Here is a 27,563-nt window from a genome sequence, read left to right as displayed (position 1 = left end):
GTTTGTTGCGTCATGTGATCCATGTGCATCACGTGTTTTGTCAAAATAAGTGCCTGCTGCACACGCGTCAAAACCATTTATGATAAAAGAGACGCTCACGTTCACAAAATACACGCAAGACACTCCCTTAACAGTAAACTTTGATTATGCACGAGATTATGCGATTATAGTTAAAAAAAGCATTCATTCATACCTCCTTCAAACTCCATACGTCTCAGGATGATGAAAACAGTATCTCCAATCATTTCCCCTCTCCTTCAGTCATTCAGCTTCATCCTTTTCATTTTTGTGTGGATATTGCCCTGTAGTGATGAAAATGTACATTTAAAACAATCTTTCTACACAACTAACTACGCAAAATAAAAAGCATGTAATCTGCAAAATGCAGTTTCCTACTTGAAAAGGTCTGTTACCTGATTTTGTACACGAGTAGCTCTTCTTTGTCAGACTTAGTTTTAAACCAGTCATGATCTAAGATCTGCTTGAGCGTCGGACGATCACTTGGATTCAGGGCCAGGCACCAACTTAACAGATCACAGATTTCTGTACAAGATTTAGGAGAGAGCTGGTTAGTCATCATGACACACAAATGACAATAATGATCATGGCATAAAGAGACGCTTTTGTTGTCATTTTTGTTGTCTGTCTATCATCTAAAGGGCCCCTGGTCACAGACAGACAGTACCTCAGGTTAAGATGATGGCACAGTGATGTAATACATCGGCGAGCCACTAAATGACTGTTTAGCTAAACCCAATAAAGTCTAACATTTTACCAGACAGACCGTGTCATCTGATAATATTAATTGTGGATTTGATCAGATACTTTGTGTGTGCATGTTGATCAGTCATTTTCACTCACCCTTTGATAAATCCTTCTCATTTGTCTTCAGACACCCGGAATTAAAGTCGTTTAAAAGACAGGGCAAAGATCCAAGCACCATGAAGTACAGCACAGTACCTAAGGCCCAGACGTTTGCTGGCACGGCGTGGAATTTCTTAGCTGTTTTGATCTCAGGCGGGGTGCAACATGGAGCTCCTGTACACAAAACATCGTGTTGAGTCATTTTGTAAAAGAAACAACAGGTTTCAATACTCCGCTATATTAAAAAAATTCAGCTCACCTACAAAGTCGGAGGTCTTATATGCCTCATGCGTCAGATAATGTCCAGCCCCAAAGTCAATTAACTTCAGGCTCATTGTTGATTGCTGCACCAAGAAGTTACTGGCATGGAGGTCGGTGTGAAAAACTCCATTATCCAGACAGTGTTTCACTGCCAGTACCGCCTGACGCATGAGATGTCTTGCTGTATTTTCACTAAGTCCTCTATGATTTGTAACAAAATCCCACAAGGATTCGCTGTGCAGTGGGTACTCCAACACGAGCGTGTAAAAGTGTTTAGTGTCGTACCAGTCATACATCTGTATGACATTGGGGCATGAGGGCGCATCTCTTAACTTAAGCATCAGCGCCACTTCTGTAATAAGTGGTTTGGGGTATCCAGGCTGGACAAAAAATGGTCAACAAATTACAATTAGATGAAACAAATATCTTGTATTGGTGCGTAATCTCTATTTTCTGTTTAGTTCAATTCATCGAATTTTATGACAACTTACAATCTGAAGAGTCCTTTCATACTTTCGTTTGTCTATTTGCTTGATGGCAACCTGTAAAGAGAAAAACAACAAAAAAACAAAAAAGTTAATTTCTCTTGAGCTGACTAAAGCGGCTCACCTGACACTGCACACATAACTTTAAGGTTTAAGAATCTACAAACTTTAAAACATGGTTTAGATCAAGTGAACATACAAATTTCAGCAAACATTGTGTTTGATATAAATACGAGTGCATTACCGGAGTGTTATCCGATATACGGATCCCTTTGTACACTCTGCCACCGCACCCTTGCCCAAGCACTTCATACAAGAGTTGATATATAGAATCAAAAGGCTCTGAAAAACACACAGAAAAATGATGAGGTGACAGTACATGTTAACACTCATATACTCACAGATGAAAGGTACAGCATACATTTCCAGGTACAGAAGAATATGATGAAGAAACCATTTCACTTATTGTTGCAAAGTAGGAGTAATGAAGTCAGTACACTCACCTCTAAGCACTGAGCGATTAGCTCGTTTCTTCTTGCTTGGCGGTTCAAAAGCTTGTTGAACAACATTTATAACTTTTGGCCTGACAACTTTATCATCTTCTGGCGAGGGATCTCTGGGATTTTCAAAAGCTTTTGGTGTGGGACCTCTTGGTACTGAGCGATTAGCTCGTTTCTTCTCACTTGGCGGTTTAAAAGCTTGTTGAACAACATTCATAACTTTTGGCCTGACAACTTTATCATCTTCTGGCGAGGAATCTCTGGGATTTTCAAAAGCTTCTGGTGTGGGACCTCTTGGCACTGAGCGATTAGCTCGTTTCTTCTCGCTTGGGGGTTTAAAAGCTTGTGGAACAACATTCATAACTTTTGGCCTGACAACTTTATCATCTTCTGGCGAGGGATCTCTGGGATTTTCAAAAGCTTTTGGTGTGGGACCTCTTGGTACTGAGCGATTAGCTCGTTTCTTCTCACTTGGCGGTTTAAAAGCTTGTTGAACAACATTCATACCTTTTGGCCTGACAACATTATCATCTTCTGGCGAGGAATCTCTGGGATTTTCAAAAGCTTCTGGTGTGGGACCTCTTGGTACTGAGCGATTAGCTCGTTTCTTCTCGCTTGGCGGTTTAAAAGCTTGTTGAACAACATTCATAACTTTTGGCCTGACAACTTTATCATCTTCTGGCGAGGGATCTCTGGGATTTTCAAAAGCTTTTGGTGTGGGACCTCTTGGCACTGAGCGATTAGCTCGTTTCTTCTCGCTTGGCGGTTTAAAAGCTTGTTGAACAACATTCATAACTTTTGGCCTGACAACTTTATCATCTTCTGGCGAGGGATCTCTGGGATTTTCAAAAGCTTTTGGTGTGGGACCTCTTGGCACTGAGCGATTAGCTCGTTTCTTCTCGCTTGGGGGTTTAAAAGCTTGTTGAACAACATTCATAACTTTTGGCCTGACAACTTTATCATCTTCTGGCGAGGGATCTCTGGGATTTTCAAAAGCTTTTGGTGTGGGACCTCTTGGTACTGAGCGATTAGCTCGTTTCTTCTCACTTGGCGGTTTAAAAGCTTGTTGAACAACATTCATAACTTTTGGCCTGACAACTTTATCATCTTCTGGCGAGGGATCTCTGGGATTTTCAAAAGCTTTTGGTGTGGGAATTTTAAATCTACTTGGTTTAGGAATCCAAAAACGTCGGGGATTTTCAAAAGCTTTTGGCCTGACAACCTTATCATCTTCTGGCGAGGAATCTCTGGGATTTTCAAAAGCTTCTGGTGGGGTAATTTTAAATTTAGTTGGGTTACGAATCCAACCTATTGCGGGTTTTCCAACAACTTTTCGTCTGCGAGTTTTAAATCTAGCTGGGTAAGGATCCCAAAAACGTCTAGTATTTTCCAAAGCTTTTGGTGTGGGAATTATAAATCTACCTGGGTTAGGACCCCAAAAACGTCTGGGATTTTCAAGAGCTTTAAGAGCTTTTGGCCTGGGATTTTTACAACCTTTTGCCTCAGGATTTCCAACATCTTTTGACCCAGGATTTTTTGCTTTATTTGGGTCAGGATTTCCACCACCTTTTAACCCAATATTCTCTGGAATGGCACCTAACTTCAGTAGCCTGGCATTGGCTGCAGCGATGCCACCAAAACTGGCCAGATCCACATCATCCATGGCATCAGGAATAGCTGGATTGGCATCTTTTTTCACTTTACTCTTCCCTTTTTTACTCCAAGGGTTGTGAAATGAGCGGCTCTTTGAAGCCTTTTGTTTTTGTTGCTTTAAGCCAACACTCTTCGATTGAGAATCTGCCAGATCAACAACTTCCCTGGCATCAGGGATAGCTGGATCGGCCTCAATCTGTGAAGTCGGCATCGACTCCACTTTGCCCCTCCGGAAGCATCCAAAGAAGCGTTGCGTCAATGTCATGCATTTATCCGGACGAATCTTTGGTTTTGATTGGGGGCCGGCCAGAGCAGGAACATCCATGCCAACAGGAATATCTGAAATAGCCTTGGGCTGTTGAGTTGGCACAACAGTCACTTTTTCTCCCTGGAGGTTAGATTTGCGGCTCTTTGAAGCCTTTTCTTTCTGCTTCTTCGGACCAACGTAGGTCTTTGACTGTGATGCAAGATCAACAACTTCCCTAACATCAGGGATAGCTGGATCCGCTTTAAGCAGGGGAGTCGGCACTGACTCCACCTTGCCCCTCCAGAGACAGTCAAAGAATGCCATTCGTTGTTTTTCCGGTTTGATCTTATTGTTTAATTCAGAGCTCGCCAGACCAGCATCATCCTTTACATTAGGATCATCTGAATCTGCATTAAGCTGTGGAGAAGACCAGAGGTGGGTCAGACAGATGGACAGACAGACAGATAAATGTTTCCATCCAAGGCTTTTTAGCAAAAAAATGCTTAAGCGCATAAATGCAATGTCAATACCTCAAAATACATATATATAAAAAATAGCTTTAACGCAATAAATGTGATGTCACATGATAGATCTTCATCACCCGCAACCTCTGAAGGACATAACAGCAAACAATAGGCGCTCTTATTGCAGCCTGAGACTTTCTGTTTTGATTTGCAGAGTCGATCCTCCATATACACAGAGGGTACACAAGCTGCACTGAACTTACTTCATGAAGTGCTGAAATGTCAATCACTTATCCATAAAATGATTCATGTTTATTCTCCTAAATATTACATTTTTTCTCCTCATAATCGGGTCCCTTTGGTGAAAGCACATTTATTTTAAATTACCGAGACCACAAACATCAGACTCGACCTGACTAAGCTTTTATTTTAAGAGCATTAGAGAAATTAGGTAGATAATTTGCTCAAGATCAGATTTTTTGTGATACACCAAAACTAATGTCGCTTTCATCCTTCGTGATATCACCACGGACACCATTTTAGCACCATTTGAATAGAAAACCTTTTTTACGCATATTCACTTGGTCGATAACAAAACCTGGATGGAAACATGTCTATAAATGGACAGATAGTTGTAGTAAATGTAATGATGTAACAAACCTCTGAAGGAATCAGTGTTTCCACTTTATCATTATGAAGGAATGGGCGCCTTACAATATTCCATCCCTTCTTTAATGATTTCAATAATTTATTCTCGCATTTTTCTACACCAAAAAAGAAAAACAAAAACAAATGATAAACTATTAGAAAATTCATTATGACAAAAGAGAATGACAAAGAACCGTGGTCAGTAATAATACTTAATAAACACATTTAACAAACTGTCCACCCAGATACTATTTGATTAAATATGTATATGTAATTGAGTATCTAATTCTTTATAACAAATTCCTAAAAATACAGCAATGATTATTGCATTAATAATGCTGTTAAAATAAGAGTTTAAAACACACTAGAAAAATGGTCTAAACTTAATTTCTTATTGTAAGATGCTTTATTTTACTGACTTTAATGTAATAAGATATCAGTATCTGCAAGGGCCAACAAAACTATTGAGGAAGAAACATGGTACAGATTTAAAGATTGTCAGGAACACAAAATTTCCATCTGACCTGTGGGGCTGTTCGCCTCCTCAAATGCAGGAGTAAACTCCTTTACTCCTCCTCGTGGATGTGAACTCCCGGCGCGTCTGTCTAACAAATGTCCGTTGTTCGGGACAATGTCAGGGACCGCACTTGGTAGGACAAAATCCATTCCACCATCATCACATCTCCATCCCAACACTGCAATTCAATAAATAATGTTATGAAATGAATGCTTTAACTGAAGTGATCAATATGTGTCTAAAACTTGTCACTTATTTTAATCTATTATTTATTCAACTGTACAAAATAATTCAATAAAGTAATGCCTTCATTTGAAATTATAATTTTTCTTTTTGTCTAAATTGTATTGAAGCCGACAGAGAACATGCATTAATATTATTTTTGCTTGCTTGTTTTCTCGTGATCATGACTTTATTTTCTGGGGATCTCGAGATAACAAAAAGTTGTTATCCTGACAATCCAAATGTCATAATGTAATTTCCTGTCCATAATATTTAGTGTATTTTAAAGTGAACTGCTGATGCATACGTGTAGCTAATAATTACATAAAAACGTATAAGATATATAAATAAGAGCTGTCCAAACTGAAAGGAACTTGCACTGACATATCTTAAAATACATCAGTGCCCTTTGTTTTGCCTCAAAATGCACACAAGTAATGTTTTTAGTAACGCATGTTTGTTAAAACTAGTTATATTTTCTAAATAAATTAAGGCCTAGTCCTGGTTTAAGATATCTCTTCCCGGGAAACCACCCCATAATGTGTGTGAATTTAGGGACCATCTTCAAAGTAATAATGTACACGATTCTATCTTTAATAGTAATTAACAATTATATTAATAACTATATAAGTAAAAGTGTACATAATAGCCGACAACCATATGAACACAGTTGGGTTTGTGACTGTTTGTTGACTAAAAGTTATTCCATTTAAATGCTGTATAAAGTAGAAACGTGTATATTAAAGAGTAACTTTAGAGACGGTCCCTAAATTCACCACTATCAAATTGTCAACTACATAGTGACGAATCGATTTCATCTTAAACGAATCCCTGATCTAAGTAAAACCTAATTTGTTCATCCCCTAATTTACCAAAATATACCTCTGCTGTCTTCAAACAATACAACCCGTTCATGTACATACATATTAAGAACCCAAGAGCTTTCATCACATCACAAAAAATACAACTTTTGTTAACCCGAGATAACGAGAAATTAAGTTGTGATCATGAGAAAACAAGCAAGCAAAAATAAAAATAGTACACAACATTGGCTTCAGTAAATGAACAAAACAGTCTGGATAACAACAGTGTGCACGGCTAACTATTTATGTTATACATCCCTTATGAAAGTGAAACATTTACATCCAACAAAACATGGTTAACGGTACTTTATTAAAACCATTGTTACCACAAAATAACCATGGCTTTGCTAATAGTACTCAATACACCAATAAACATGGTTACTACACTTTTACCACATAAAAACCATAGTTAATTATCGTGAGGGATATTAAAAAACAAGACCTCATACGGCGTAATTCTTATCTTAAATTGTGAGGATGTTTTATTAATTTTGGTCGCTTTTTGTTAAATTAATGGAGTTAAAATTTGTTTGCGTATTCTGCCCGTCAAGAAAAACGGCGGGTGAAATATCAAGTACACGAGCACCACCTGGTGTGTCTACATGTATACGTGCATTAACAACACAATAACTTTATGTAAACTTATCAGCATGAAATTCAGACTTTTTGCTTTAACTCGCATCTTACCTTTTTGGCGTTTCGCCTCATGTGTTGGATAAACATCCACCATCTCCTCCTCCTCCTCTCCTCCTTCAAATGGATTTAAACCGGCAGCGCGCCCGACTTGTGACGAAAGTCCGAAATCAGGGACATAGTCAAAGTTCGGCACAGCATTCGGCAGATCCATATTTTCAACATCTGCTCCTTCCATGTCCTTGTCGGACAATGGTGTTACAGGACGAAACATGATGTGAAAAGATAACTGCAGACTTAACTGTGCTTAGACTCGGTTCACAGAGGGTTGAAATCTAAGTAAACTGTCTGTCCGTACACAGTGCGTCAAGCAGTTTAAAGTTGCGAACTTTTGGAAAGTCTGCAAATTCACTTGATAATCTGTACAGTAGCGTTCGGAGTCAACCAAAGGCAAGCGTTCAGATCAGTCAAATGATACCGGTTTCATCTGGCTGAGCGTTTTATAGGCACCGATTGTGATGTCATAATGTCTCTATGACAACGATAAGTTCTACAGTATGGTTGTCATGGAGTTTAATGACTTTGTTCTGTTTACGGTTCAACTGTGATGAGTTATATATATATATATATATATATATATATTTATGTCCCCTGTGTTGTTTAATTAAAACTATTTACAACATTTAGACTTTTTATTGTAGATATATATATATGAATATCATAAAATCTCTTTAATATGTCTTAATGCTTATTACTACTTTTTAAAATGTATTTTACAGTATGTATAGATGCTATTTTGTATTAATATATCTAGACCTATTGTGTTATTCATTTACAACCACTAGATGGCGCTATGTTAATTACCAGTAATGTTAAAAGAAAAGAGTATTAGTCGAGAGTAAAACACAGACATGCTCAGATTGTATGGAGATTTTATTTAAATCATTAAAAAGCATCAAAGGTCATATATTTTAATGCATGATACATACAAAAGTTTTTTGTCATTGTTAAAAATCCTTCACACATATCAAATAGTTAAACACTGGCAAAAACAGACATTAAGTTAGCTAATAATCTCTCATCCCTTACAGCAGTTGAAGCATCAACAGAGTTACATATTGCTGGGTTTACTGCAGGGTTAAATTCACTAAACACTTAATATTAATTCCCAAACACATTAAAGGATATTTGACATGTTGACTGATGAAGAACCACCACAGAGACTAAAGGGTCATGGTGGTGGACAAATACTGTATGAGATGAGAGGAAAAGATCTTAAAAAAGGTTTCCACTACCAAAATTATTTTTTCTGCCCAAACCAATTTTATGCAACAATCTATCATTGGTCAGATAACATGAAGCCTAAATTAACCTCCTAAGGATTTGTCTTTTTTTTCAGATTTCTATCAGCTATTTTTGGGAACCAATAAATATAATAATCAAATATTTTTCTTTGAACATGAAGCAGTGTATTTGTCCATGTTTGTGTATAACATGTTCCAGTTACACAGAATTAAGTATTATGATGCAAACAACAAAAACATTGATGTCCACATATGTGACATCCAGGTCTTAGGAGGTTAAATGTGGCATAAAACAACTGTAAATAGAGATAGGCCTTATTTAAAAATTTACCTTATTAAAGATATCAAGATTATATTTTTAACATTATAGATTTTATGTAGAAATCTCTCAAACTTGCTTCACTGATACTCTGAACTTTATTGAACTACATCTAAACACAGTTTAAAAATTATCTTCATTCACTGTTATATTTACCTTTAAGCTAAAGAAGACTGTACCATATACCATTAATCTATATAAAGCACTGTACCATACCACCAAAAACATGTTGAAGTCATACTTTCTGTTAATGCTATTCATTTTTATCACCACTAGGTGGCGACTGTAGATCAAACATGCAGTCACTGTTTCATTTCTCTGCAAAGGTTTGAGTGGAGACGAGCACGTGGACCTGTGTGATAATAATAAGAGATTATTCAAAGACATATCACAATGAGGATAACTTTAGTATAGGGATAAACATTCCCTACTGAAAAACAGCTAAAACCAACCTAGTTGATCTGATCTCCCAGTTTGGTTTTAGCTGGTGTAGCAGGCTGGTTTTAGAGAGGTTTTTAGAGTCCACTTTTAGCTGTTCAGATTGAAAAACCAGCTTTACCAGGCTGAAAGCTAGAAGAGTGGTCTTAGCTGGTTTACGCTGGTGCTGCACGCCTGGCAAAGCTGCATACATCTGGTTTTAGCTTCTGTGAGCTTTTTTCCAAACAAAAAATGTGTACCTGTTGAATCCAAATAGACACATGATAACAAAATAAGAAAGAGCACTACATACTACATAACTATCAATTCAAAACTTATCTGCACACAACAGCACAAAACTATTTCAGAAAAAAACATTTGTACATTATAACAATATACTTGTTATGTTGAATGGGCTCGCTCGGGAGTCGGGAATGAACTCAGTGATTATCTGTGTCAGTTGAAGGGCTATTTTACATTGCAAGGAGAAAACACACACACGTGCAAACGCTTTATAATTACAAATGCCTTATGTTTGCCAAATAACGTATGCTTATAATGCTCAACATTGCTGGTAATACTCATATTTTCCCCCACATATCTTATTTTCTTGTTTTTATATATTTTATGCACAGTGGCGGCTCGTGACTTCTCATCCGAGGGGCGCGAATTCAAAATAAGTGTTCGGAGTATCATGTGTGTGGTTCCCTTTTCCAAAATATGTGTCATGGGTGTGGAGAGATCATGTGTGCATCACGTGTTTTGTCAAAATAAGTGCCTGCTGCACTAGCGTCAAAACCGTTTATGATAAAAGAGACGCTCATGTTCCAAAAGGCACTCCCTTAACAGTAAACTCTGATTACGCATGAGATTATGCGAGTATCTGGCAAACACGATCGTCTCTTTTATCATAAACCCTTCGACGCGTCTGCAGCAGGCACCCACCTTGGCAGGACACGCGATGCACACACGATCTCCCAAAGCGCAGAACACACACCCTGAAATTACGTCCCACACACATGACGGGCTACATACATGTTGTGACGAACTTCGCATCGTGCGCCCTCAGTAAAAGAAGTCACCAGTCGCCACTGTTTATGCATCAGATTCATAAAGGGGGTGTGGCAGGTTAAACACCACTGTCGATTACATAAATAATTCAAGATATGTATATCATTTTTTAAATGTCTCTAAAATGGTCTTAAAGACCACTTTTTACGTTTTTGGTATTACGTCACGTTGGGGAGAAGTGGAGAAAGCCTCAGCCAGAGCCATAGAGATAGATGAGACATTTATTGCCGTTTAATACTTGCATATATCATTTGGAAATCATACACTCTCAGAAATAAAGGTACAAAAGTTGTCACTGGGACAGTACCCTTTCAAAAAGGTACATCTTTGTACCCAAAGAGTGCATATTAGTACTTTGAACCACCAAAATGTACCTTTAAAAGTACATATTTGTACCTAAATGGTACATATTAGGACCTTTTTTAAGGGTACTGCCCCAGTGACAGCTTCGTACCTTTATTTTTGACAGATATCCATCTTAGTGTAGGGCAGATGGACAAGAGTGTGTTTTTGGAGCAGGACCATAAAACAATAAAACCACATTCTATGCCTGTTCCCGAGAGAGGGTGTTGTCTCTGTCCACAGGGGTCACTGATACGCAGGAACTGACCTGTATTTCTTCCCCTCTCAAAGATCTTGTTGCTGGAAATATACTAAACACATGTAATATTGAGTATATCATATGTTGTGATGATGGAAATACTGTTACAACATGTTTGATATCTTTTTAAAGGTCATGGTGCGATGGGTAAAAAGAGGTCTAATTTCTTTAAGTCTAAGATAAGAGTATATTGGAGATTTAACTTTAAAACATATCCTTTGTCCTCTAAGAGGCGCGTCTTTTCTAGGTAATCTTAAGTACAGATGGAGGGCGATCCCATTTGGTGACCTTTAGGGCCACGAGAAACTTAATGAAAAAACCATATATTGACCATAACTCTGATTTCACTGGTGTATATAAGGAACATTGGCAAAGGACTCGGGGAAGCATCTGTATTTCAGAACTTCCCACAATACTGTGTGTCTTTAATTGCCAGGACTTACTTTGTGACTTTTCTTTATATGCTGATCTTTTTAATGAATGTTTGACTTGATGAATTTGAACAACTAAATGATTGATTTAAGTGTAACCTGCCTGGCATAATAAATTGTTAACTTTTATTCATTTTAAAACTTGTCGAGTCTTTTCTTGTATTTTAAGTATTTAAGAGAATATAGGCTACCGAAGGGGGCCTAGATTAGGAAAATTACCTCTATTGAAAATATGATGTGTATAATTGCCTCACTTTATAGGTTGGATGGAGAAAGGCCTCAACCTAAACTATAGATGGATCCTCTTATTTTCAATGTGTTTTGGAGAAACCTCTGAAGTTAGAAGGAGAATGCCTCTACGCCCAGCTGTATGGAACTGCCTTAGCACCTTCAGGATTATAACTTATTCTCTGTGTATATTTAAATAATTAAGAGAATGAAAACATAATAATGATAAATATAAATTACGATCAGAATCAGAATAATATTGATTGTCATAAAGTCCGTTCACGGAAGGGAACTTTGTTGCCTTTATAGTTTGTTTCCGGCGGACCATTAAACAGTTGCCACTGACCTGAGAGCTGTGACAGACAGCTGAGCTCTCTGATATCGTTCATGTTGTGCGTTCATGTCAAATATGTGAGTAATCACGCATATTGTTACATCTTTAGCACCTTGTGCCTGCTATTGTGAATGTTCGATGTTATGCCAGTGTTTATATTAGTGATGGGCAGAGCGAGGCTTCGTGAAACACTGAAACAGTTGAATCAATTGTGTCGAGGCTTCGAAACATGGTTCGAAACCGCCTCCACAGTGACACGTAGTGGTCATTCGCACGTTTTACCATAGAGCAGCCTTGACAAGGTTTTAGACGAGCGCTGACAAATTGTATCCCACCTGTTGATTGATCGACACAGGTGATCAGGTGGGAGAGTGGATAGTGTCCTCGAGGCCCTGTTTACACGTACATGGTTATTACTATTACCGTTGTCACAATGAAGTTAACTTGCATATTTTTTGTTGTTGTTTTAACATCTGTTTGACAACTACATGAGCTTTTAGGCTCATTATTGTCAATAACTATACGATGGTCTATTTAATAAATAAACTGAATAGAGATAAATACCACATAAACAATAAGAAAATAATAAAATATATCAAGCCACCATGTCACATATAAATTATCTGCTGTGTGTGGAAGGAATTAGCCTAACTTCTTTTTTTACAGATAATTTCTCCAGCCTTTTAAAAACTCCTCTCACAAAAACCCACAAGGTCAATATGTGTTTATTTCACTTTTATACAGATGTGCGATTGTGTTGTCTGTTCCCGACCGTGCCAATCAAACGCTGATTCGGCAGACCACACCTGATCAGTGTTGCCAGATAGAGTTGATGGTTTCCAGCCCAAAAGTGTTCCAAAACCCGCCCAAACGCACAAAAAAACGCCCAAAATATTTAAATCAACATTTTGGTTTAATTTGATTAGCATTTAGTTATTTTAACTTACACAATTAATGCAACATACTATAGCTAGCGACACCAGAACAGAACCACACTAGCAAAATGACATAACTTGTTCACATTATGCTCCCTCGCCCACACGCACAATGCACTTTTACAGCGTATATTTAAGTGTTTTATGACTATTCAAATACCCAATTCGTTAATAACGTTTATCTATTTATATTATTATTAATAATGTATTTTTACTCTTGATAAATAGGTGTGTGTGTGAGAGATCGTAAATAGGTTTTCCTTAAGCAGTAAATGCAGAACAATAATAATAGGCTGTTGGTTGTGCATTAACTTGCAAGGAAGCTGAAGAACACTGTGAACATCTGAACTTTTCAGAACTATGTACAGTCTGGCTGAAGTTCATGGTTCCACAATTGACTAAATGACAGCCGAATATTTGGTTCTGTTCACCTGAAATGCTCCGATAATTCATCCACGGCTCAAACACGTGTAATTGATATCCGTTTCTTACTCCAGCTGCAGCCTGCGGAGGTCGCGTATGCAGGGTGCATACGTCATCAAGCCTGGTTTATTTTAGTTAACTGACCATTACATTCGCAAGGTATAAGCATATTACAACAATTTACTATTAACTAAGAATAAAAGTCAACTTTATAACTGTTAATATTCTAAAACAAGACAGTCGATGACGTATATGGAGCCTAGAAATGCGACCTCCGGAGGCTGCAGCATTCGCATTGAGACACGGCCGATGTGTGACAAGCAACGTATACGTTGCAATCCGGAGTCCGTGCTGCAGAAGTTGCAGTGCTATTTTCCGATTTAAAAGGCATTATCCATTTGCTTCAGGCCCGGGTCACTCTCCAACTCCTATCTGTAACATCTTGATTTCCCGCTGAGAGAGCTGGCTGGCTGCTATCACTTGTGATTGGCTAAACGCGGACTCATCATCGGCGTGGCGTCAACACAAACACATGCAGTGGGCGTGTGTTTAGTAACGACATGAAATACATGCACATTTGGGGTTTTTGTTAAATAATTAGCCTATAAAATGCACGTTTCAAACCCGCCCAACTGATCCCAAACCAGCCCAATTTTTGCACAACCGCCCAAGCCAATTTTTACCCGCACAATCAAATTCAAAACCGCCCAATCTGGCAACACTGCACCTGATGAAACACTTAGTGAAACACTTCGAGGCTTCATTTGGTCATAGTCATGTGACATGGGTGTTTTGAATCACGCTTCGGATCAGTGTTTCGACACATCTGCGCATCGGGATCTCGCAAAGCTTCGGAACGTCTGTTTCGCGTCAGCCATCCCTAGTTTATATATGCAAATGACGATCGCGACGCGATCGCAGTAATCTGATATGTATATTAGCCATGTTAGCATTGTACATGCTGATGCTCACGTGCAACCATGTGCTTCGCACTATATTTAATAACTGTTTGAGTTCATGTTATATACTGTTCATTTACTTAACTAAACTAATAGTTATGTGTAATGTTTACATGACTGTTTTAATCACATAACTGAAACTTAACTACTGAAGTTTATTCACTTATGTTTATTTTACAGACCACAACGTAATTCATCATTACTCTCTATACTCCTACCAATGTATATGGCTATCATTGCTTCGCTGCTTAATTATAATAAATAGAAGTTTGAGGAATTACTTCTCCATTGACTGATTCTCTAACAGGAATCTTTATCCTTATTTATCCGCTATGAGAACAGCGAATTAAACTAGATGTGGGAAGGCTTCCGCACATTGATAATTTATAAATTGCAGTCAGATTATAATTTAACTACCGAGGTAAAATAAATAAATTGAAATCTAATAAATGGAATTATTATTGTAGAAGCGCTGAGGAAGGAATGAACACGAGACCCCTTCACCCACTCTACTTGCATCTGTCGTTGGGCTGGTGGGTGCAGGGGCGATTCCAGGATTTTATAAATGGGGGGGCACAGGGGGGACCAAGAACCAGTCAGGGGGGGCCAATCAAAAAATTCAAATGAAAATGAACGGGTAGGGTTTAGAAAATATTAAGCATGGTTCCCAAAATCTTGTGCAATGCCACATGTTCTAATATAGATGGTATTCATTTTTTTTTCATTAAACAACAGTTCTGTTCCAGAATAGTTCACTTTAAATAAATTGTCATAATTTACTCATCCTAAAGTTATTTCAAACCTGTATGAGTTTTTCTTCGGCTGAACACAAAATAAAATATTTTGAAGAATCTTAGTAGCCAGAAAGTTGATGAACCCCATTGACTGCATGTATTTTGCACCTACATATGAAGTCAATGGGATCCATCAACTGATTTTGGTTACCGACATTCTTAACTCTTTTCTTTTTTGTGTTCAGCAGAAGAAAGAAACTCATACAGGTTTGAAACAAGTTTAGGTATATGACCATTTAAATTAAGTGAACTGTTCCTTTAAGTAGGCTATCTGCATTGCGTGTAGCTGGTATTAGTTAACATTCTGACATATCAGGATTTTGGGAAATATTAGCCTACTTAAAAAAATTTTTTTCTACTCTGTCTGATCTGACTTTCATTGTTTATTAGCCCATATTGTATTTTAACAAAACTGAATGCTATTTTTTACATATTATCTGATATGTTGTCAGACAACAAGAAAGAGTTTAAGCTAGTAACTAAACACGACCCAATAACACCTCGTGTGTCGTGTTTAATCCAACCAGCTGTTACTTTATACTGCTAAAATCCTAATTTAAATGCGACATTGTCTGATACAATTTACATTGAAGAGCTGATACGAGGTGATTTCGGATTACCTGTGTGTCACATGCAGGGTTGCTCTTCTCATCTGATTGTGCTTATGAGAGCTTTTAATTTTAAATGCGAGTGATAGTTTTATTGTAGATCGCGTATAGCGCAGACAATTCAGTGCAAATTCAAAAATATCAGAGAATACTGTTAAGCGTGCGCGCGCATACCGCACCATAGGGAGGGAGAGAGAGAGCTCGTGCACAGAGAACTGGTGTGTGTGTGGGAAAACACTAACCTTTCGTTAAGTCATAATACTCGATCTTCTCTGTCAGTAACATCTGTTGACTGTTAACTTTTACGTGAAAAGACAACGGAGGAACCCAGGTGGAAAACACCGCCAACTTTTAACTCCTTCACTCAGTGTCAGAGAGGCACTGTCGAGGTTCCGCACGCAGCAGTGAGAAAGCGTGCACGCGAGAGAGAGAGAGAGAGAGAGGCGCTGCCGAGCGCTTGCAAAAGCACATGAAGCCGTTTTAAATAGTAAAATAAAATGTAAATGGTAATCATGGAAAATCTATTTGATTTGTGCCAGTGTTGAGTCTGTGGCGGGGCGCCCTCCTTCTTCTCGTTTGCACGAGTCTCAAATCAAACAGTGATTGACAACTGGTCCAATTGTGCGGTGGGTGTCACTGTGTCTCTTTCCTCCTGTTTTAAAAACGCGCAACTACTGTGCTCGCTTCGTCTTCGCGTTCCCGCGAGTCTCAAATCAAACAGTGATTGACAACTGGTCCAATGGTGTGGTGGGTGTCTGACAACTGGTCCAATGGTGTGGTGGGTGTCATGGTATCTCTTTCCTCCTGTTTTAAAAATGCGCAACTACTGTGCTCGCTTCGTCTTCGCGTTCGCGCGAGTCTCAAATCAAACAGTGATTGACAGCTCTCTGGTCCAATGGTGCGGTGGGAATTTTCAGGTTGACAGTAAATCTAGCTGGCCCAATGAGATTGGAGGGGGGGCACCAGGGGGGGCCAATCATATTCCAAGGTGGGCCGGTGCCACCCCATGCCCCCCCTCTAGACACGCCCCTGGGTGGGTGGTACCTTACATTAGGAAATATATAATGTGGTATACTGCAAAGTTACCATGCTAATTATTGTTTATGATATATGTGGAGATAAATAAAACTTCGCAAATTTGCTGCTGATTTGATCCATTCATGTCCTGACCACCAGGCTAGAGATTAGAAGTCAACCGATATGGCTTTTTCTCCGGCCGATGCTGCCGATATTTAGAAATCAGGGCAGCCGATGGCCGATATGTTTGGCCGATTTTCTACATGTACATAATAATCAAAATGTTCGCATCATTAGCAGATATTCTAAATGTAAAAATGTCACTATTTAAGTCAAAGTATTTTAAAAAATGATGACTGGTCTTTCTGAAGAGTTTTACAACCTCCTCTGCAGCATGCATTTATCAGACACAGATATTACCTGACACTCTGCTGTCATCATCTTTCATCAGTTTTTATCATGGCTTTTATTGCTTTGTAGGATAAAATCCTTATTTGGTAGACCTGATAAATGATTTATTCATCATAAAGTTAACATAGTAAATGTCTCTGTTTTTTAGTTGAGACTAATTTAGTTGAGACTATTTAGGGCAAATCTTTCTAAACACATTTACATTCTCATTTCTGAGGCCCTATAAGTGACTGACTGTGCTGACGGTGACGTCTTGTGAGTTTAGTGTTGGTGTAGCACCCTGACCGCCTGGTTAGGGGAGATAAAGAGTCAATAAAAGACACAGGACACGGAGCTGCTGCAACATCATCTGAGTCTCTGTATTGTCTGAGCAGCGCGCCCCCTCCCCCTACAGGTGAAAGTCCCCAGGCAAAAATAATCAATTGATCGATCATCAATAGGCTAGGGATACCAATCGCCAACATCACAAACAGTATGCATTAAGGACATTCAATTAATTTTCCAATGATAACAACATATTCTGATGACACTAATTATTATTAGTTTTATTGTCACTTTTCCTTTGCATATTTTATTTATTTTTTTATTTTTTTTTTAACCCACCACACTCTCCCCGTCAAAAATAAATGTCGTCCCGACATTACTCTACTAAACTACTTCAACCCAAAATAAGACATTTTATTTCTGCTGATAATGTTGTTTTATCTCAATGTCCTACTGAATGTATGCCATATGTCACTATGTGTACTGCAAGTTAACAGTGAATAAAGGCATGTATAAGAAACTGCATCATCTTCTCTTTTCAAATCCCATTCCTTTTCTCCATTTTCTCGGTTTCTTCAGTATGCATACAAGTATACTGGTTGATAGTGTTGAACTGAATAAGTCCATGGAGGTAAGTTCTGCATCTCATATGACATGGGTTGAAACGCTGCTGTGTTTGTAGGCTCTACATTATAACATACCGAGTGATCATAGGTAAATGTCTTTGGTGGTCTCCTTTCTCTCTTAGGCCATCTGTATTCCTGTCCTATTTCCCTGTCATTCTCACTCAGTCTTACAGGTACATCTTCCATTTCATCAGGTCTTTCTGCACGTTCCCCCTCCATCACATCAACTTCCTGTTGAGGTATTTCCTCATTTTCCATTACAACTTCTGTTCCATGGTCTCTTGCTCCCTCTTGACTAATTTCTTCCCTTTCCTTTCCAGGTTCACTGTGCAGGATAACTGGTAAGTTTCCACTTTTTAACTCTCTGTTCCTTCCTCAGGTTGCTGCAACTGGACTTCAGGTAGGTATTCATTTCGCCAGTTTTCACACCGAGGTTGCTGATGATGGGCCACAGGTAGGTAATTATAGTAAAAATCATCTTCATCCTCGTCTTCTTCCGGGTCTGCTTCACATCTATTTACTATTTTTTGTCTTTTCACTGGTCTCTTTGTCTTTTCTTCCATTTCAAGATCACTCTCCAATGGGAGATAATCACAAGGCATCAAGAGGTTACGGTGGAGAACGCGTGATCTTCCTTTACCCTGTTCTGGTTTCACTTCAAAAACCGGGCCTTTTCCTCCTATTTGACGCACCACTGTGTGTACACTATCTTCCCAATGGTTTCGCAGCTTCCCGGTTCCACCCCTAGGTGTCAAGTTCCTCACTAAGACGCGATCTCCAGGACATAACATAGAACCCCTCACTTTTTCATCATAGTTCCTCTTGTTTCTTCCTGCCACCTTCTTTGCCGTATTTCTGGTGATTTCCAATGCTTCCCGCATTTCTTGTCTCCATCTCTTTACATACTCTTTATAATCAGTAGTTCCGGTTTCTGATGTCAAACTGAACAATAGATCAACAGGTAATCTTGGGGACCTTCCAAACAGTAAGTAAAATGGTGAAAATCCTGTCACCTCACACTTTGTGCTGTTGTATGCAAAGATGAGTTTGTTGAGTGACTCTTTCCAATTCGTTTTCTGCTGTTCCGTCAACGTCTTCAGCATCTGAAGCAACGTTCGGTTGAAACGTTCAACTTGCCCATTCCCTTGGGGGTGATATGGCGTGGTCCTTGATCCAGCAACTCCACAACTTTTCTTCAACTGAGCAACCAGCTGGTTTTCGAACTCTCCTCCTTGGTCATGATGAATTCTTTCTGGGAACCCAAACTTCAGAGCGTAGTCATTAAACAACTTGTCAACAACAGTTTTAGCCGATTTTGAGGTAGTTGCATAGGCTTGTACAAATCGTGTGAAATGGTCAACCACAATTAGAATATACTCATATCCTCCTTTACATTTATCCAAGTGTAAGAAGTCTATGGACACAAGCTCGAACGGGTGAGTAGTAACGATATTTTGGAGTGGTGCTCTGGCCTCCCTACATGGTTTCTTCTGTTTCAGGCAAACACAACTCTTGGTGACATAATGCTCAACATCATTTTGCATTTGTGGCCAATAGAACCTTTCTCTGATTAAAGACATTGTTCGATCAAGACCTTGATGACCCATGTTATCATGTAATGCTCTCAATACATGCTGATTGTACCTTGCAGGTAAGACTAGCTGTGTCTGGGTATTCGTCTTTCTACGGAGGATGCCATCGTCTCCCAAGAAAAGTTTGTCCCAACTGCGCAATAAGCATTTACTTTGTGCACTCACGGTCTTAAACAGATGCCCTGTTGGCTTTTCATTGGACAGTTTATACTGTAGAACAGATCCAATGTGGTCATCATTTTGTTGTTCTTTTCTGATCTCCTCCACAGGTAATGGCTCGCATGCATGCTCAAACTCCATGGTGTCATCAAGAGAAATCATTGCAGTCCAAGAGATGTTGTGTGGTGCTTCAACAGATTGAATGGTTGCTTCGACACAGTCAGATGGCACTTCTTCAGTGTATTCCTTTATTACGCTTTCAATGTTCAGTGGCATTCTGGATAGGGTATCTGCATCCACATTTTCTTTGCCAGGCCGGTACTTGATGTTAAAATGGAAATCTGCGAGTTCCGCCACCCATCTACATCCTGTCGCATTCAGCTTTGCACTAGTCAAGACGTAAGTAAGTGGATTATTGTAACTATACACTGTGAAGGTTGGAGCATAGTACAGATAATCCTTGAATTTTTCAGTGACAGCCCACTTCAGGGCAAGGAACTCCAATTTCCCTGAGTGGAGGTGATACTTCTTTTCCGCGGCTGTCAGGGTTCGAGATCCATAAGCGATAACTCTAAGCTTTTCCGCTTGCTTTTGACATAGAACTGCCCCAAGACCCTGATTCGATGCGTCAGTATGAAGTATGAATGGCTGTGAGAAGTCCGGGAATGCAAGTACTGGTGGTTCAACTAGACAATCGATCAGTCCCTCCATTATCTCTTGGTGTTTGTCTGTCCACACAATCGGCCTGTGAGATGGCACTCCCCTTTTCTTTCCTTTAGCCTGTTGATTACATATCTCCTTGGAATTTTCCTTCTCTTTCTCTGTTTCCTTTAGCAGGTCATACAGCGGACTCGCAATTCTGGAGAAATCCTTTATATATTGTCGATAGTAGCTCAACAGACCCATGACTGCTCTCAACTGTCCAACTGTGCTTGGTCTTTTATCTTTCAGACTTCTCACGGCAGCTGTATCAGCCGGGTCCATCTTACTCCCTTCCGCTGAGACAATCCTTCCAAGGTATCGCAACTTACGTTTAAATAGTTCGCATTTGCCAGGTTTTAGTTTGATTCCATACTGTCTCAATCTTTGCAGGACTTTCCTTACATCGTTCACATGATCTTCAAAGGTTTTACTGAACACTAAAGTGTCATCCAGATAAGGAACACAGATGTTGTCTCTTAGCTCATCTAAACACTCCTCCATGCAGCGTTGGAAAGCTGAAGGAGCATTCATAAGGCCGAAAGGTATCTGAATCCACTCATATAAACCCCACGGTGTCACAAAGGCTGTTAATGGTCTACTCTCCTTGGCCATGAAGCCCTGATGATATGCTTTACCTTGGTCCAGCAGCGAAAACCAGGAGTTCCCCCCCAAACTGTCCATAATGTCTTGGACCCGGGGAATGGGCTGTCTATCAGGATGTGTTTTCCGGTTCAGCTCTCTGAAATCAATACACAAGCGTAAGCTGCCATCTTTTTTTCGGACACATACAACAGGTGAGGCATATGGTGAATTTGATTTCTGCACCCATCCTTGTGCAATGAGATCATGCAGGTAGTTTTTCATCTCTTGGTAGAGGGGTTTAGGCACTGACCGGTAAGTGCGGGCAACAGGATTGGTGTCTTTCAGTGAAATGGCAAGTTGTAGTTTCTCGATACAGCCTATGTCATTGTCAGATTGAGAAAATGAAGCTGCTTCTTCTTTTAACATTTGCTGAACTATTTGTCTTTCAGACTCACTGAGATGGCTCAAATTGACTGGCGGAACCCAGGCGACATCTGAAGTATTGCTGGTTTCATTGTTGGTTTGACTGACCATCACCGAGGTTAGACCAGGTCCCTCAAAAGTGGCAGTTGGATAAACAGCCTGTATGGGTTGCGCTGTACCTATAACCATCTTGCCTGCTAACAGTAAGTCATGATCGGTAGGGTTCTGAACGCTGACAACTATGTGCGTTGTATGTCGCCGCAAGGTTACTATTGTCTCACAGAACTCCAATCCCTCTGTCCACTGTGGATTCACGTCAGGCTCAAAAATGAGCACTGTGTCATGCTTTGGTCTGTATGTCTGTATTCTACATTCCACTTGTACCGATGTATGTTTGGGCACATGAACATTTTCTTTTGTTGTTGTGACAGTATATTCACATGGTGTTTCAGCATGGATTTGTTTGATGAAGGCTTGAACTGTTCCGGCACTGGGACAGTCTGTTTTCTGGAATTCACTTGTGATTGGCTGCGTTATTCTCCCAGTGTTCACCAATTGCTCGATCACATTATATCCGACGATGGGATGACGAAGCTGACTTCCACTCATCACTAACACAGGTACTATAAGTTCTTCTGTTTCCACTTCATTTAAGGCCAAACCAAAACTTACTTCCATCCATCCAATATAAGGTATTTCCTGTCCGTTTGCCGCCACTAGCCGAAGTCCTTCAGGTGCATCAATTACCTCTGCCACATTTCTCAATCTGATGTTTGGCAAATGCTCACTCTTCCACTGTTCATCCACTATACAAACTTCAGATCCTGTATCCCACAACACATCAACTAGCAGCCCTTGAAGGTAACACGGCACTAAACACTGTTTTCCTACAAATGCAGCACATGTAGACTTGTCGGCTTTTTAACATGAACTGTCCAGTGTTTAGCTTGACATGTTTTTGAACAATACAATGTTTGTTTACAGGCAGCACATTGTTGCAGTCGAAAGTCTGAGCCTGTGATACCACACTGTGCACATCTTTGTGGGGACATTGCTGAATATCTGGTCACTCCTCGTCCCGCAGTCGTGACCCTGTCCCGTTTAACGACTGCTCTCTGTACATCATTGAGCCTCGTGCTCTACAACCAGCCACAAAATGGTCATTACTGCCACATCTATAACAGTGACTACAGTATACATCTAATCCGCTTTGCTGACATGCCAGACATTTTCTCACCCGAGTTGAGGGAGGATGATAGCGTTGTGCAGGGAGCCACTGTGGCTGCTGATATGCCCCCATTCTCCTGTCATATTGCTGCGCATAACGTTGAGGTGGGTACTGAGGCTGGGGTGGGTACTGAGGCTGAGGTGGTGGCATGTTGGTTGGTTCCCTTCCATTGGCAGAAAACTGCGTGGACATGATCTGAGGTTGTAGAATAGATTCTTTAATTTGAGACACCTCTGCACTGAGATCCTTCAACAATGCCATGTCAGACCGCATTTCCTTTAACTCACTCAAAATGTCAGGTTCAACTTTCTCTGTGTTTTTGTGGCACTGTGTCTTTCCTTTCTTTTCAACAGCAACTTCATTAACCTGCACTGGAGTCACTTTGGTGTGTTGATATATCAGCTTCTTCTTGTTTTGCCGCTCGGTTTCATTTGCACAAGCAACATTGACTTTATCAAAAAGAATTTCATCACTCACATCAATGGCCGTCAAGTAAGGTTGCAGATCACTTCTGATACTGTCATTTTGTAAGCCAGTAAGAACAGTGTGGAGAAACATGCTCTGAACTAGGTTTGGGTCATATTTCAAACTGGATTTAGCTTCCTGGGATGCGAACAGGATCTTTTGCCTCAAATCAAGACACCGAACGAGGAAACTTTGTGGGGTCTCCTTACTATTCTGCACTTCGGAGGTAAGTTGTTTGTACAATTCAGTTGCGCCTCTTTCCTGATAATGTGCTCTCAGTATACGTCTCAGCACAGGAAGGGTTAAATTTGGTTTTCCTTCCAGGTAACTACGCAGCTGCATGCCTGGTGCGATTGCTCTTATTACTGCATCCACTATTTCAAGCTCTGATACTCCCCTGCTCAATCCATGTTCGATTTGATGCGCCAAACTTGAAAAGGTGAGTTTATCTTTTTGACCAGGTTCACCTATTTGTCCTGCTATTTTGAATTCTCTGTTCCAGGGTGGCATGACTGGTCTGTGTGTCATGAACTGCATATCGGAGCTTGTGTCTGGCTGTACATTTGGACTTGGCAATGGGGAATAACTCTGTATAGTACTTATGTTCTGTTGTGTACCTGCGTGTTGTGGTGTGTGATTAGCTGCTCTCTGTTTTTGCATTATTAACTTTTGTAATGCTGATTGTAATGTGTCAATTTCTTTTTGCAGTTTTTCCTGTTCTGTGTTTTCTGCTACTGGATTTACATTCACACTTTTAGTGGTTGGTGCTGTCTGTCTTTCTGAATCACTACTTTCATTAACCCTCTGGACTTCACAGATTTTATCTTTAATACACAAAAGCTCTGCCATACCCTCATCTTCAAGCTCCTGTAATGCCTCTCTCTCAATGTGTCTCACAATTAAAGAAATAAAAAATGACCGGCTTTTGCTACTGACATGTTCACATTTAATTCCTAGGAATTCACACAGTCCGATTAAATGTTCTCGTGAGAGAGCATATACTGCTCCTATCACCTCAAGCTTCAGATCCTCTACTTGATCCATGAGTTACTCAGTCTGGGTGTGTGCAAAGTGAAAGAAGAAATGCCTTTAGCAGGCTGGAATCCTGCAGCGAATCCTGGTATTGAAAATCCTGGAATCCTGGTATTGAAAATAAACCTCAGATTGCTAGCACTTTCCTTCCTGGCTCGACACGGACACCTTCACTTCACTGGTCACCTGGGCTGAGTAGAAGACTGAATGGCACTGGAGAAGGACTGTCGTCACTGAAAGCCAACTCGCACTGCATTCAAATCCTCGCTGGGGCCTCCAAAATGTAGCACCCTGACCGCCTGGTTAGGGGAGATAAAGAGTCAATAAAAGACACAGGACACGGAGCTGCTGCAACATCATCTGAGTCTCTGTATTGTCCCCAGGCAAAAATAATCAAATGATCTATCATCAATAGGCTAGGGATACCAATCGCCAACATCACAAACAGTATGCATTAAGGACATTCAATTAATTTTCCAATGATAACAACATATTACGATGACACTAATTATTATTAGTTTTATTGTCACTTTTCCTTTACATATTTTATTTATTTTTTTTTTTTTTTTTAACCCACCACATTGGGACAGATCTGTTGTTTCAACCGTTCATTCAAACGAGTCAGTTCGCGAATCGGACGCGTGGTGTTTGTAATCCAGGCTGAGCAGCGCAAAACTGTTAACAAAGTGTTACTGTAACAACACGAAAAACATTTCCTCAGTGGACATGATTTGGTCTTCCGACCTTTCGCCATAGAGTCAGTTGTTTTGTTTTTTTACTTGGGGCTGTTGCCATTTAATGTTACACACACAATCTGGTAGAGAGTTACAACAGCTTACCGAAATCTGTGACCTCCCTCTGTTTCATTCAGAATTACAATAATGTTATCCAAATAAAAATTCAAACTCCTGACACACACACAGCATAACTCACACACACACTGCATTTGATTATAATGGTAAACTCACATTTATGTAGATGGGGATTAAAATAAACTTCTTCAGCCTTTATAAAACAGGGTGGGCAAAGCATAGAATGTACATAAACTGGGGGCGTGCACAACAACGTTTTTACGCCTGTGGTGGGCGTATGTTTTTTTTCCCAATGGAAGCATGACCTTTTTCAAAACAGCCAGCAGCTGTCCATTTATTGAAAAAGCTCAGCTCGTCAATGTAAGTTCTCACACGGCCGTCTAATCACAGTGGACGAAGGGCGGGACAAATATCACAACAACCAACCGGCTCACAGCTCAAGTATCACAGCAACCAAAGCGCTCGGCTGAAAAAACAGCTGGTATTCGGCGTCCTCCAGGCATTTTCAGCCGTGTTTAAAAATTTGGTGTGCACGCTACCTAAGACAAAATTATAAAATAACTTATAAATAACCAACAGTAGCTTGCCTACAGTATATGGGCAGGTGGGGCTGTGCCTGTTTTATACAGTCTATGGGCAGTGCCACACCAAATTATTAATCCACTTGAAAACACAGAACTCAATATAAACTGAATGAGTAACCCTGCTGAAAAAAACAGCATCAAACCAGCATGGGAATTATGCTGGTCTATGCTGGTTTAGCTGGTGGTCACAGCATACCAACATCAAAACACAACATATGCTGGTATGCTGTTTTTTTCAGCAGTGAAAGGAATTAGTTTTTACGTTATTTACGTTACGTAAACATAGTTGATATGTCATTCCTCATCAGCAAAATGCATGACGTGAAAGAAGTTCATGAAAAGCATCTCAAATAAGGGGCCGAAGATATATCAGTGATTATGAATACATTTTCCTTTATTTAAACTGCATAACAACAAAATCAGTGCATTGTACAATAGGCTTTTTCTACAAACATGTATTTTCAAACTGCATACAACAAAATTAGTGCATTGTAAGATGTCCAAGTAGGCTTTTTCTAAAATCAGGTGTATGTTTTGTCAGTAGATACGCGTTCAGTGGTGCAGGTGTTGGGAGCGATGGGTGAGTAACTGTTACTAATCGTTTCAATGCGTTTCCTTTACTAAGACATCTAATGTCATTGTGGATAAGCAAGTCATCATTGAGCCGACATGTGTTGTCCTCACTGCAGTGTAGCAACTGTAGCTATACAACCAGCTAACTCTGATGCAAAATGACAACAAGTCGTAGTAAGCGATTTCTTGCTGTTTACTGTGGCTTTAACATCATCTTACATGACAGAGTGAAAACTGTAACAGAGAAATAAAGTTTGACTGTTTTAACATAAATATTTTCTAATGAAATATACCTGTATACAAATGGAAATAAATATTTTAACTGTGTAGTCTTTTCTTTTTAAACAGTATTGTAACATTAACTTATCAACATAAAAATGAATGTTGTACTTACGACATTGCCTTTAGTGCTAACAACAAATGGATTACATGTGCTCTCATTCTGGCTGCGTCCGAAACCGCATACTGTATAGTAGGTACTGAATTAGATGAAGTACCTACTTACTTAGCGTTAAAACAGTAGGTACTGTATAGTATGAATCCTGGTAGTATGAATGAGATTCGGACGTACTACATCCGCCATGTTGCTACATCACGTGATATACGTCGTCATCACGTCATGTCATTTCAGCGCGAAAACAACCGCATGCCTCGTCTTCTTCGTTGGATAACTCCTCTCCCGGGGCATCATGGGATAGTGAAGCGTCCATCGTATGCACACTGCAAAATCTAGCCGGAAGTAGTAGGTCATCCGGGTACTTTTTGCATACTGTTTTTCGAATACTGTGTATTCGGACATACTACTCGCCTCGCCTACTGCTTTTCGCGTACTATATAGTAAGTAGTAGGCTGTTTCGGACGCAGCATCTGTCACCTTCCTTACTTCTGTACAGGAAATAACCTCTAACCCCAAACTCCAGGTCTACATCAAATCAAAATAAAAGTCTCTATCAAATTAAAAGTCCCTAACATTTTGCCTTAATGGCAACACACGACATATAAAACAACAACTGTCGGAAAAGGTGGTTTTGTAAGATGGAAATACAAGAAGTTAAAACAGCCATAGAGTCCGTGGTCTCACCAGTCACGTGACTCGCGCTCTGCATCTCATGCTGTAACAGATGCACTCTCATCAACTCGTAACTGTAGGGCCCGTTGTCCAACTACATTTATTTTAATTCTACATTTATTTATTCTAGAGATGTCTTTTTCACAGACTACATAAAGGGCCGGATCAAATTACCTCGGGGAGCGGGCGCTACAGTGTTGCCCACCTACAGTGCCGCCACTGGCCGGTAGGCTGAATCGATTC

At 39.7% G+C, this 27,563-nt stretch overlaps 1 protein-coding gene across 1 annotated transcript; it reads right to left on the bottom strand.

The window, feature by feature from the left end:
- Window positions 1-175: 175 nt before the first annotated feature.
- Window positions 176-6,666, bottom strand: LOC129415602 (uncharacterized). Its single transcript, XM_073873629.1, has 8 exons — window positions 5,647-6,666; window positions 2,114-5,238; window positions 1,855-1,952; window positions 1,617-1,667; window positions 1,124-1,505; window positions 862-1,038; window positions 414-543; window positions 176-302 (listed from the first exon to the last, which is right to left on the bottom strand). Exons 2-8 carry the CDS (start codon window positions 4,521-4,523, stop codon window positions 281-283), a joined length of 3,270 nt encoding a protein of 1,089 aa, XP_073729730.1. The 5' UTR covers window positions 4,524-5,238; window positions 5,647-6,666; the 3' UTR covers window positions 176-280.
- Between the last annotated feature and the right edge of the window lie 20,897 nt (window positions 6,667-27,563).

This window comes from Misgurnus anguillicaudatus, chromosome 11 (assembly GCF_027580225.2).
Source record: "Misgurnus anguillicaudatus chromosome 11, ASM2758022v2, whole genome shotgun sequence".
Lineage (NCBI taxonomy): Eukaryota > Metazoa > Chordata > Actinopteri > Cypriniformes > Cobitidae > Misgurnus > Misgurnus anguillicaudatus.
The sequence above is the reverse complement of the archived record's forward strand: the minus strand, read 5'-3'. Positions and strand labels throughout refer to the sequence as shown.